Source organism: Perognathus longimembris, chromosome 7 (assembly GCF_023159225.1).
Source record: "Perognathus longimembris pacificus isolate PPM17 chromosome 7, ASM2315922v1, whole genome shotgun sequence".
Lineage (NCBI taxonomy): Eukaryota > Metazoa > Chordata > Mammalia > Rodentia > Heteromyidae > Perognathus > Perognathus longimembris.
In genome coordinates this window covers 837538-850683 of record NC_063167.1, presented here as the reverse complement: position 1 = coordinate 850683, position 13146 = coordinate 837538, and the positions used below count along the sequence as shown (strand labels likewise).

At 59.0% G+C, this 13146-nt stretch overlaps 1 protein-coding gene across 1 annotated transcript in view; it reads left to right on the top strand.

Moving 5' to 3' along the window:
* Cfap74 (cilia and flagella associated protein 74) overlaps window positions 1-13146 on the top strand; it is a 70557-nt gene that overhangs the window by 23369 nt on the left and 34042 nt on the right. Inside the window, exons 18-24 of the mRNA XM_048349997.1 lie at window positions 141-211; window positions 492-614; window positions 2163-2284; window positions 4127-4255; window positions 6057-6144; window positions 6230-6403; window positions 6715-6848. Of these exons, the coding sequence (XP_048205954.1) occupies window positions 141-211; window positions 492-614; window positions 2163-2284; window positions 4127-4255; window positions 6057-6144; window positions 6230-6403; window positions 6715-6848 (841 nt within the window). The remainder of the gene's footprint in view (window positions 1-140; window positions 212-491; window positions 615-2162; window positions 2285-4126; window positions 4256-6056; window positions 6145-6229; window positions 6404-6714; window positions 6849-13146) is intronic.

The window sequence follows — 13146 nt, the reverse complement described above, 5'->3', positions numbered from 1 at the left end:
AGGCTGAGCTGCTGAGTCTCGGGGCACCGGGGCACCCCAGGCCCGTGCCCTTCCTCAGCAGCGCCCCGGCCTCTGCTCGTGGCAGGCAGTGACGGTTGAACGAGGTGGACTTGTTCCTCGCCTCTCATTTTGTCTTCCAGAAGCCGATGTGGCCACGATGGTCAACGGTGGCATACCGAGCGAGGAGCTGACAGAGATCACGCTGGGCAAGGTGGGTGTGCCACCCACGCCCACCCCAAACCCACCCGGCCGCCCCCTGAAGGGCCAGAGCCAGGCAGGACGGCAGCCAGCTCCAGGGCCGCCCCTTCCCCCGTGGTGCTGGGCAGAATCAGAACAGGACCGGTCTCCTGGGCGCCAGGCAGGAGCGGCCCTGACAGCGGGCTGCCACGGTGACCCGCAGGCCCGGGACGGGGTCCTGCCGCCACCCGCCCTCGCAGCGAGGCGGCCATCCTGGGGGGCTGCTGACCCTTCCCATCGCTCTCACTGTGCAGATAACCCAGGGGGAGATCGGACCCTTCAGCTCCATAAAGGTGCCCATCATCTTTGCTCCAGCCATCCCGGGAGAAGTGGAGGTCAGGTTCAAGGTCATATTTAAGGACCCACAGTCGCCACCAGTGAGTACTGTGCTGCTGGCCAGGAGGACCCGGCCCTGGGAGGGAGGGAGGGAGGAAGGGAGGGAGGGCCCGGCCCTGGGAGGGAGGAACTCCGGCTATAGCCATCTCTGGCATCTTCCCTGTGGCCGTTGCCGGCCATTCTCCCATCACCTGCCTCCCTGCACACAGTACCACATGCGTGCATGCACAGGGACACGCATAGGCCCACACGTGCAAGTATGTGCGCGTGGACACACACCCATGTATAAACACATAACACATGCAGACAGACTCCTTCTCTTTTTTTTTTTTTTTTTGGCCAGTCCTGGGCCTTGGACTCAGGGCCTGAGCACTGTCCCTGGCTTCTTCCCGCTCAAGGCTAGCACTCTGCCACTTGAGCCACAGCGCCGCTGCTGGCCGTTTTCTGCATATGTGGTGCTGGGGAATCGAACCTAGGGCCTCGTGTATCCGAGGCAGGCACTCTTGCCACTAGGCTATATCCCCAGTCCCCGAGGAATTGATTTTTAACAGGAGCATCCAAGGATTAGGCACTACCCCAAAACGCGTGGCAACCCAGTCTTGTAGTCACCCACAAGAAGCACAGCTCCCAGACCAGACCATTAAAAACATCACGAAATAAAAGTACCCTGGGCAATAGTTTATGCATATATATCAATAAAAAGCTAACCACAGCCTGGCAACTCACACCTATAATCCTCGCTAGTCAGGAGGCTGAAATCTGAGGATCACGGTTCAAAGCCAGCCTGGGCAGGAAAGGCTGTGAGACTCTTATGTCCAACGAACCACCAGAATACTGGAAGTGGCGCTCTGGCTCAGAGTGGTAGAGCGCTAGCCTTGAGCAAAAGAGCTCAGGGATAGTGCCCAGGCCCTGAGTTCAAATCCCATGACTGATTAAAAAAAAAAAAAGAGCTGACCACAAATACAAAAATCTAGTGTTTATAAGCATTAGGAATGGAGAAGATTCCGGGTTTTAACAAAATTATATTCCAGCAAATCACACATTTGCACACACGTCACATTCTAGGAAGTGTGGATGATAGCGTAAGGCCTGCCTCTTCCTGGGTGCTGTTGGCTCCTCAGGGGGCTGAGATTGAGGCTCAGCTTCCAAGACAGCGGGCAAGAAAAGCCCACAAGGCCCCAGTTAGCCAGCAAGTTGCCAGGCTGGCTCAAGTGGCAGAACCGTGAGCAAGCCAGCCGAACCAGCTCACAAGGCCCCCAGTTCAAGCCCTAGGACCAACACAAGAAGAAATGAAGGGAGGGAGGGGGAGGGAGGGGGAGGGAGGGAGAGGGAGGGGGAGGGAGAAAGGGGAAGGGGGAGGGGGAGGGAGGGAGGGAGAGGGAGGGGGAGGGAGGGAGGGGGAGGGGGAGGGAGAGGAGAGCCCTCTCCTCCAGGCAGCCGTCCGTCCCGAGGGAGGAGGCAGAGAGAAAGGCGGGGAGAAGGGGGCGGTGTGCGTGGATGACCCGGAGCCGCCGTTGCCCGCGCTCACTAAGGCAGCGTGGCTCCGCTCACGAAGGAGCTGTGTGGCCGAATCCACCTGTGGCCTCCAGTTGCATTTCAGAGCCCTGGGCCTGGCGGTGGACGTGCCGGTCTGGCTGCCCAGGCCCACCGTGGACCTGAAGATCTGCATGTATGACCGGCTGTACCAGGACTCCATCCTCGTCCACACGCGGTGAGCCCCCTGCTGCGGTGCCCGTCCCCCCACCCCCAGGGGGTGAGGGAGGGGGGGGCAGATCTGCCTAAGGAACTCCAGGGCCTCAAGGCAAGAATTGGAGGCTTCAGGGGGAGAGGGAGGGGCCCTGCACCCCGGCACAGCGCAGCTCAGCAGCACAGGACGTGAACAACCCCCCCCCAGCGGCCTGGGCGGGCGCCTGGGGCTTCACAACCGCAGCACCTCTGGGCCACCAGCACCCCACCACCGCCGGCACCACGCCCCAGGGGCCCCCCTCCGCCGCCCAGCGCCCCAAGGGCGCCGACTGAAAACCGGGAGCACGTGGAGAAGAGCCTGGGAGGGGGGGTGGCCAGAGGACCGCGTGAAATTTCTCTGCACTGACCCCTCCCCCAGACACGTGTGTCCATGTGTTTAATGGCTGTTTTAACCCCGTGTTGGACCCCTGCAGCTCTGGTTACTGCGGCAAGCTAACCTGCCTGGGTGTAGAGAAGGTGTGACTCCATCCAGACCCCTCGTGGTGTCCGTCCAGGGCCAGCACTGGACGCTTTGGGGAGGTGGGCGGTGGCTGGAGGCAGAGGGGTGCTGTGGCCCCCAGAGGCAGGCGCTGGGGCCCCGTCCGGCAGGGCGAGAGGCACTGGCTGGGAGGGGCTGGGGGTGCCTGCAGGCGGGTCAGCGGTGGGGGTCAGTGGTGGGGGTCAGTGGGGGTCAGTGGCGGGGGTCAGTGGGGGTCAGTGGTGGGGTCAGTGGTGGGGGTCTGGTGGGGGTCAGTGGCGGGGGTCAGTGGTGGTCAGTGGGGGTCGGCGGGGGTCAGTGGCGGGGGTCAGTGGTGGTCAGTGGTGGGGGTCAGTGGGGGGGTCAGTGGTGGGGGTCAGTGGTGGGGGTCAGTGGGGTCAGTGGTGGGGGTCTGTGGGGTCAGTGGTGGGGGTCAGTGGTGGGGGTCAGTGGTGGGGGTCAGTGGGGTCAGTGGTGGGGGTCAGTGGTGGTGGTCAGTGGGGTCAGTGGCGGGGGTCAGTGGTGGTGGTCAGTGGGGGTCAGTGGTGGGGGTCAGTGGTGGGGGTCTGGTGGGGGTCAGTGGTGGGGGTCAGTGGTGGGGGTCTGGTGGGGGTCAGTGGTGGGGGTCAGTGGTGGGGGTCAGTGGTGGGGGTCAGTGGGGTCAGTGGTGGGGGTCAGTGGTGGGGGTAACCCCTGTGGCTCTGGCGACCTCAGCTCAGCAAGGGAGGAGCGGCCCGCCCGGGGCTCGGCCAGGCCCTCTCCCTGAACAGGCAGCCGTGGTGGCCTGACATCACAGGCTCGGAAACCGGGCAGCAGACACCGGGCAGCCGAGGCACGGACAAGGGGCGTTCAAAGCATTCTAGAAAAAGCCAGGAGGCTGCTTGCAATCCTAGCTACTCAGGAGGCTGAGATCCGAGGACTGCAGTTCAAAGCCAGCCAGGCTGGGAAAGTCCATGAGACTGTGGTCTCCATTTAACCACCAAAAAGCTGGAAGTGGCGCTGTGACTCGGGCGGTAAAGTGCCAGCCTTGAGCAAAAGGAGCTCAGGGACAGCGCCCAGGACCAGCATAAAAACAACAAAAGAATAAGGAATTGAAACTGTGCAACTACTAACAAAAATCCTAAAAAGCGAATAAATAGAATCTTAAAATTAAAGCAAAAGTTTTCCCTCGGAGTTCCCAGAGTTCGGCTCAGGAGAACCGGCCCTTAGCGCAGGAGGAGGAGCTGGTGTGCGCTGCGTCCCGCCGCGTCACCGGCCCGCCGTCAGACACGCCGCGTGGCCCCTGGGCCTAAACGCGCACAGGGCCACGCGCGCCACCCCCTGACCCGGTGCCCTGTGACCTGCCCGCAGGTCCAAAGCAGCCCTGCGCCTCAAGTTTGAAGTCTGCAAGGAGCTGAGAGGCCACATGGAGCTCCTGCCTGAGACGGGCTACATTCAGGCCATGTCCACCTACTCCGTGCAGCTCAAATTCTTCCCTCGGTGAGCCGAGGGGCCTGGGCCACGGAGGAGGGGGCTTTCCAGGGCTTTCCTCTTGCTGGCCCGGCAGAGCATAGACATCCCAGGCCGCGCTACCTGTCAGAGTCAGACGACCCTGGGGTCAGGGCATGGGACCCACCTTGGCGTCCGGCTGGACACAGTGGTGCCCGCGGTCCGTGTGTGGTTTCTGATTGGACACAGTGGTGCCCGCGGTCCGTGTGCGGCGTGTGATTGGACACAGTGGTGCCCGCGGTCCGTGTGCGGTGTCTGATTGGACACAGTGGTGCCCACGGTCCGTGTGCGGCGTGTGATTGGACACAGTGGTGCCCGTGGTCCGTGTGCGGTTTCTGATTGGACACAGTGGTGCCCGCGGTCCGTGTGCGGTGTCTGATTGGACACAGTGGTGCCCGCGGTCCGTGTGCGGCGTGTGATTGGACACAGTGGTGCCCGCGGTCCGTGTGCAGTTTCTGGTTGGACACAGTGGGTGCCTGCAGTCTTGCCTGTCCTTTGTTACTCCCAGGTTCTATGTTGGACACTTAAAGGTTTCTTTTCCTCTGTCCTGAGACTTTTTTTTGTTTTTGTTTTTGTTTTTGGGCCAGTCCTGGGGCTTGGACTCGGGGCCTGAGCACTGTCCCTGGCTTCTTTTTGCTCAAGGCTAGCACTCTGCCACTTGAGCCACAGTGCCCCTTCTGGCCATTTTCTGTATATGTGGTGCTGGGGAATCGAACCCAGGGCCTCATGTATACGAGGCAAGCGCTCTTGCCACTAGGCCATATCCCAGCCCCATGTCCTGAGACTTTTATACTTCCTGTCCCAAGACCCTGTCATCCATCCGTCCGCCTGTCACCTGTACCATCTGTCATCTGTGTCTGGCTCTCCTCGATACCAGTTGATCATCTGTGTCTCATCTGCCGTCTGTCGTCTTTCTATCGTCCATCTATCTACCTCACTTTCTGTGTAGCTGAGCAACTCGCTGCCTCCCCTTTGTTAGGCAGGGCTCTGCCCCTGCAGCCATGCCCCCGTCCTCGTGCTTCCGTGCTTCTCCACGCAGGGCCTCCTGTTTTTGCCTGGGTCAGCCGGCACCCTGACCTTCCTACCTCCTAGCTGGGGTGACAGGCACACACCGTCGTGCTCAGTTTGGGGACCGAGATGAGGTCTCACTAATCTCTCCAGGCTGGCTTTGACCTCTGATCCTTCTGATCTCTGCTTACTGACTAAGATGATCCAGGGTGCGTTAAGGATTCTCTTAGGTGCCGTGTCCTTATTAATTTAGAATCCCACCACTGCACTTTGTCTGCACTGGCTTGGAACTCTGTCCGTGCCACCTAGTCCCAGCCTTGGGGGTTTGCTGCTCACCAAGACAGACAGTGCCTCCTGAGGCCCCAGACAGAGGCCACGGAGCTCACGCTAGCCACAGGGCCTGCCTGGGGACAGCCGCTCTGGACTCACCCGAACCTCAGAGCTCCTGCAAGCCGCCCACTGCGCAGCTCGCGCGTGTGTGTGTGTGTGTGCGCGCGCACGCGCGTGTGTGTGCTGGTCCTGGGGCTTCAGCCCAGGGACTGGGCACTGTCCCTCTGCATTTTTAGTACTTTACTAAGTATAGGTAAGGGTCTCACAGACTTTCCTGCCTAGATTGGCTTCAAGCCGCAACTCCCAGGTGGCAGCCTCGTGAGCAGCTGGGGTTACACACGTGAGCCACGGTGCCCGGCTCCTGCAGGGTTTAAAGGCACCAATTGGAGGCCAGTTTTCCTATCAGTGGGCAAAATGCCCACAGAAGTACACCGGGGTGCACCTGCCTTTGCAGACACTCCCTTCCAGAAGACGCAGGAAAGTACTTCGACAAGGAGACCCGCGTCCTGGAGGCTCCGATGATAATCCGGGTAGCCGACCAGGTCTGTGCGGGGTCACACCAGGGCACCGCCCCCGCCGCCGCGCCCCGGAGGCCGGCAGGAGCGAGCCTGGCTCTCCCCACCTCAGATCAAGCCAGTGGAGTTCACCGTGCAGGCCATCGTGACCACCTCGGACCTGGAGCTCAGCCCCTCGGAGGTGGACTTCGGCCACTGCACCGTCTACGAGGCGCTCAGGACGGAGATCAGCCTCAGCAACCACTCGCTGCTGCCCCAGATGTTCGGCTTCGTCGGCCTCCCCAAGGTGGGCCGGCGTGGGGCCCTGGGTGTCAGGGCGGGGCACAGACCCCGCCCCCGCCCGCCCCACCCCCGCAGCCCCCCTCCCTGCCTGCAGGACGTCCCACGCCCAGATCCCGCAGAGCGCCCCCGGGGGGCAGCGCCCGCCTCCTTCCCCCCCCCCCCCCCCCCCGCCCCCACTAGCCCCACACGCGGCTTCCCGCGGTGCGCGCGGCCCGGGCTGGCCTCCGCCTCCAGGACGGGCTCGCCACGCCCAGCCCTGCACCTCCCCTTGTGGAAGGCCGCTTGGCCTGGGCGCTGACGGCTCCGATGTCTCAGTTTGTGGACATCCAGCCTAACGATGGGTTTGGGACGATCATGCCGCTGGAGACTTTGCAACTGGACGTGATCTTCCAGCCTGCCAAGGCCAAAGAATACAGCTTCGAGCTGGTCTGCAAATCTGAGATAAACAGGTAAGCCCGCGAGGCTGTGGGGAGCCTCCCCTCCCCCTCCCCTCCCCTCCCCTCCTCCGCCTGCTGCCATCTTACCAGGCTGGCAGCAGGGCAGGGCAGAGCCCAGCAGGGCAGCACTGCCGGCTGGCAGGAGCCCCAGGCCCAGGGTCCACGTGGCCTTCCACAGAGGACCCGCTGGTGCTGGGAATGTGGCCTAGTGGTAGAGCGCTCGCCTCATATTCATGAAGCCCTGGGTTCGATTCCCCAGCACCACATACATAGAAAATGGCCAGAGGTGGCGCTGTGGCTCACGTGGCAGAGTGCTAGCCTTGAGCAAAAAGAAGCCAGGGACAGTGCTCAGGCCCCGAGCCCAAGACCCAGGACTGGCAAAGAAAAAGTTTCCTTGGCCTGCATTTTGGGGCTGGGGATATGGCCTAGTGGCAAGAGTGCCCGCCACAGTGAACCTGCTGAAGAGATGCGTACACAGACACATACATGAGCATGTGAACATGAGTGTGAATGTGCAAGTCTGAGTGTGCACCGTGTGAACATGTGTGGAAATATGTATGCATTGTGATCGTGTGTGCATAATGAGTGGACATGAATGTGGGAAGATGTGTGCAAATGTGGGTGCAAATGTGGGTGTTTGGGCACACATGTCAGCACATGCTGTGAGCATGTGTGAACTATGAGTGTGCAGTGTTGAGCACATGTGCATGTGAGTCCATACATGCGTGTGAATGAGTGGACACATGTACAAGCATGGGTGTGAGTGTGAGCATGCCTGTCAGTGCAATGAATGAGCACCTGCAAGTGTGTGCACATGGTGGTGTGCATGAGTGGATATACATGTAAACGTGTGGATTCTCACTGTGAGCGTGTGAGCATGCATGCACAGGTAAATGAGAGTGCAAGGCAAGCATGTATCTGTGAACGTGCATGTATGTGAGCATGTGTGCAAGTGAGTTTCCTGTGTAGATATGTGAGTTTGCTGTGTGGGACTGAGTGTGAGCACATAGATGTGATGCCTGGAAGGTGTGTGTGTTCGCGCGCCTCTCCTCACACGGGTGTGATCCGTGGAGTGTGTGTGTGTTGGTGCGCCTCTCCTCACTCAGGTGTGATCCGTGGAGTGTGTGTGTTCACACGCCTCTCCTCGGGTGTGATCCGTGGAGTGTGTGTTCCCACGCCTCTCAGGTGTGATCCGTGGAGTGTGTGTGTGTTCACGCACATCTCACTTGGGTGTGATCCGTGGAGTGTGTGTGTTCATGCGTCTCTCCTCGGGTGTGATCCGTGGAGTGTGTGTGTGTTCACATGCCTCTCCTCCCTCGGGTGTGATCCGTGGGGGGGGTGTTCCTGCACCTCTCCTAACTCGGGTGTGATCCGTGGGGTGTGTGTGTGTTCCTGTGTCTCTCCTCACTCGGGTGTGATCCGTGGGGTGTGTGTGTGTTTCTGTCTCTCCTCACTCGGGTGTGATCCGTGGGGTGTGTGTGTGTTTCTGCCTCTCCTCACTCGGGTGTGATCCGTGGAGTGTGTGTGTGTTTCTGTCTCTCCTCACTCGGGTGTGATCCGTGGTGTGTGTGTGTTTCTGTCTCTCCTCACTCGGGTGTGATCCGTGGAGTGTGTGTGTTTCTGCCTCTCCTCACTTGGGGGTGATCCGTGGAGTGTGTGTGTTTCTGCCTCTCCTCACTCGGGTGTGATCCGTGGGGTGTGTGTGTGTTTCTGTATCTCCTCACTCAGGTGTGATCCGTGGAGTGTGTGTGTGTTCACATGCCTCTCCTCACTCGGGTGTGATCCGTGGGGTGTGTGTGTGTTCCTGTGTCTCTCCTCACTCGGGTGTGATCCGTGGAGTGTGTGTGTGTTCACACGCCTCTCCTAACTCGGGTGTGATCCGTGGAGTGTGTGTGTTTCTGTCTCTCCTCACTCGGGTGTGATCCGTGGTGTGTGTGTGTGTTTCTGTCTCTCCTCACTCGGGTGTGATCCGTGGAGTGTGTGTGTTTCTGTCTCTCCTCACTCGGGTGTGATCCATGGTGTGTGTGTGTTTCTGTCTCTCCTCACTCGGGTGTGATCCGTGGAGTGTGTGTGTGTTTCTGTCTCTCCTCACTCGGGTGTGATCCGTGGAGTGTGTGTGTTTCTGTCTCTCCTCACTCGGGTGTGATCCGTGGAGTGTGTGTGTGTTCCTGTGTCTCTCCTCACTCGGGTATGATCCGTGGAGTGTGTGTGTTTCTGTCTCTCCTCACTCGGGTGTGATCCGTGGAGTGTGTGTGTGTTCCTGTGTCTCTCCTCACTCGGGTGTGATCCGTGGAGTGTGTGTGTGTTCACACGCCTCTCCTCACTCGGGTGTGATCCGTGGAGTGTGTGTGTGTTTCTGTCTCTCCTCACTCGGGTGTGATCCGTGGGGTGTGTGTGTGTTCCTGTGTCTCTCCTCACTCGGGTGTGATCCGTGGAGTGTGTGTGTTTCTGTCTCTCCTCACTCGGGTGTGATCTGTGGAGTGTGTGTGTTTCTGCCTCTCCTCACTCGGGTGTGATCCGTGGGGTGTGTGTGTGTTTCTGTCTCTCCTCACTCGGGTGTGATCCGTGGAGTGTGTGTGTGTTTCTGTCTCTCCTCACTCGGGTGTGATCCGTGGAGTGTGTGTGTGTTCACACGCCTCTCCTCACTCGGGTGTGATCCGTGGAGTGTGTGTGTGTTTCTGCCTCTCCTCACTCGGGTGTGATCCGTGGTGTGTGTGTGTTTCTGTCTCTCCTCACTCGGGTGTGATCCGTGGAGTGTGTGTGTTTCTGCCTCTCCTCACTCGGGTGTGATCCGTGGGGTGTGTGTGTGTTTCTGTCTCTCCTCACTCGGGTGTGATCCGTGGAGTGTGTGTGTGTTCACACGCCTCTCCTCACTCGGGTGTGATCCGTGGGGTGTGTGTGTGTTTCTGTCTCTCCTCACTCGGGTGTGATCCGTGGGGTGTGTGTGTGTTCCTGTGTCTCTCCTCACTCGGGTGTGATCCGTGGGGTGTGTGTGTGTTTCTGTCTCTCCTCACTCGGGTGTGATCCGTGGGGTGTGTGTGTGTTTCTGCCTCTCCTCACTCGGGTGTGATCCGTGGGGTGTGTGTGTGTTTCTGTCTCTCCTCACTCGGGTGTGATCCGTGGAGTGTGTGTGTTTCTGTCTCTCCTCACTCGGGTGTGATCCGTGGGGTGTGTGTGTGTTTCTGTCTCTCCTCACTCAGGTGTGATCCGTGGAGTGTGTGTGTGTTCACATGCCTCTCCTCACTCGGGTGTGATCCGTGGGGTGTGTGTGTGTTCCTGTGTCTCTCCTCACTCGGGTGTGATCCGTGGGGTGTGTGTGTGTTTCTGTCTCTCCTCACTCGGGTGTGATCCGTGGGGTGTGTGTGTGTTTCTGTCTCTCCTCACTCGGGTGTGATCCGTGGAGTGTGTGTGTTTTTGCCTCTCCTCACTCGGGTGTGATCTGTGGAGTGTGTGTGTTTCTGTCTCTCCTCACTCGGGTGTGATCCGTGGTGTGTGTGTGTTTCTGTCTCTCCTCACTCGGGTGTGATCCGTGGAGTGTGTGTGTTTCTGCCTCTCCTCACTTGGGTGTGATCCGTGGAGTGTGTGTGTTCCTGCACCTCTCCTCACTCGGGTGTGATCCGTGGGGTGTGTGTGTGTTTCTGTCTCTCCTCACTCGGGTGTGATCCGTGGGGTGTGTGTGTTTCTGTCTCTCCTCACTCGGGTGTGATCCGTGGAGTGTGTGTGTTTCTGTCTCTCCTCACTCGGGTGTGATCCATGGTGTGTGTGTGTTTCTGTCTCTCCTCACTCGGGTGTGATCCGTGGAGTGTGTGTGTGTTTCTGTCTCTCCTCACTCGGGTGTGATCCGTGGAGTGTGTGTGTTTCTGTCTCTCCTCACTCGGGTGTGATCCGTGGAGTGTGTGTGTGTTCCTGTGTCTCTCCTCACTCGGGTATGATCCGTGGAGTGTGTGTGTTTCTGTCTCTCCTCACTCGGGTGTGATCCGTGGAGTGTGTGTGTGTTCCTGTGTCTCTCCTCACTCGGGTGTGATCCGTGGAGTGTGTGTGTGTTCACACGCCTCTCCTCACTCGGGTGTGATCCGTGGAGTGTGTGTGTGTTTCTGTCTCTCCTCACTCGGGTGTGATCCGTGGGGTGTGTGTGTGTTCCTGTGTCTCTCCTCACTCGGGTGTGATCCGTGGAGTGTGTGTGTTTCTGTCTCTCCTCACTCGGGTGTGATCTGTGGAGTGTGTGTGTTTCTGCCTCTCCTCACTCGGGTGTGATCCGTGGGGTGTGTGTGTGTTTCTGTCTCTCCTCACTCGGGTGTGATCCGTGGAGTGTGTGTGTGTTTCTGTCTCTCCTCACTCGGGTGTGATCCGTGGAGTGTGTGTGTGTTCACACGCCTCTCCTCACTCGGGTGTGATCCGTGGAGTGTGTGTGTGTTTCTGCCTCTCCTCACTCGGGTGTGATCCGTGGTGTGTGTGTGTTTCTGTCTCTCCTCACTCGGGTGTGATCCGTGGAGTGTGTGTGTTTCTGCCTCTCCTCACTCGGGTGTGATCCGTGGGGTGTGTGTGTGTTTCTGTCTCTCCTCACTCGGGTGTGATCCGTGGAGTGTGTGTGTGTTCACACGCCTCTCCTCACTCGGGTGTGATCCGTGGGGTGTGTGTGTGTTTCTGTCTCTCCTCACTCGGGTGTGATCCGTGGGGTGTGTGTGTGTTCCTGTGTCTCTCCTCACTCGGGTGTGATCCGTGGGGTGTGTGTGTGTTTCTGTCTCTCCTCACTCGGGTGTGATCCGTGGGGGTGTGTGTGTTCCTGTGTCTCTCCTCACTCGGGTGTGATCCGTGGGGTGTGTGTGTTTCTGCCTCTCCTCACTCGGGTGTGATCCGTGGGGTGTGTGTGTTTCTGTCTCTCCTCACTCGGGTGTGATCCGTGGAGTGTGTGTGTTTCTGTCTCTCCTCACTCGGGTGTGATCCGTGGGGTGTGTGTGTGTTTCTGTCTCTCCTCACTCAGGTGTGATCCGTGGAGTCTGTGTGTGTTCACATGCCTCTCCTCACTCGGGTGTGATCCGTGGGGTGTGTGTGTGTTCCTGTGTCTCTCCTCACTCGGGTGTGATCCGTGGGGTGTGTGTGTGTTTCTGTCTCTCCTCACTCGGGTGTGATCCGTGGGGTGTGTGTGTGTTTCTGTCTCTCCTCACTCGGGTGTGATCCGTGGAGTGTGTGTGTTTTTGCCTCTCCTCACTCGGGTGTGATCTGTGGAGTGTGTGTGTTTCTGTCTCTCCTCACTCGGGTGTGATCCGTGGTGTGTGTGTGTTTCTGTCTCTCCTCACTCGGGTGTGATCCGTGGAGTGTGTGTGTTTCTGCCTCTCCTCACTCGGGTGTGATCCGTGGAGTGTGTGTGTTCCTGCACCTCTCCTCACTCGGGTGTGATCCGTGGGGTGTGTGTGTGTTTCTGTCTCTCCTCACTCGGGTGTGATCCGTGGGGTGTGTGTGTGTTTCTGTGCTCTCCTCACTCGGGTGTGATCCGTGGAGTGTGTGTTTCTGTCTCTCCTCACTCGGGTGTGATCCGTGGAGTGTGTGTGTGTTCACATGCCTCTCCTCACTCGGGTGTGATCCGTGGAGTGTGTGTTTCTGTCTCTCCTCACTCGGGTGTGATCCGTGGAGTGTGTGTGTTTCTGTCTCTCCTCACTCGGGTGTGATCCGTGGAGTGTGTGTGTTTCTGTCTCTCCTCACTCGGGTGTGATCCGTGGGTGTGTGTGTGTTCCTGTGTCTCTCCTCACTCGGGTGTGATCCGTGGAGTGTGTGTGTTTCTGTCTCTCCTCACTCGGGTGTGATCCGTGGAGTGTGTGTGTGTTTCTGTCTCTCCTCACTCGGGTGTGATCCGTGGAGTGTGTGTGTTTCTGTCTCTCCTCACTCGGGTGTGATCCGTGGGGTGTGTGTGTGTTCTGTGTCTCTCCTCACTCGGGTGTGATCCGTGGAGTGTGTGTGTTTCTGTCTCTCCTCACTCGGGTGTGATCCGTGGAGTGTGTGTGTTTCTGTCTCTCCTCACTCGGGTGTGATCCGTGGGGTGTGTGTGTGTTCCTGTGTCTCTCCTCACTCGGGTGTGATCCGTGGAGTGTGTGTGTTTCTGTCTCTCCTCACTCGGGTGTGATCCGTGGAGTGTGTGTGTGTTTCTGTCTCTCCTCACTCGGGTGTGATCCGTGGAGTGTGTGTGTTTCTGTCTCCTCACTCGGGTGTGATCCGTGGGGTGTGTGTGTGTCCTGTCTCTCCTCACTCGGGTGTGATCCGTGGAGTGTGTGTGTGTTTCTGTCTCTCCTCGGGTGTGATCCGTGGAGTGTGTGTG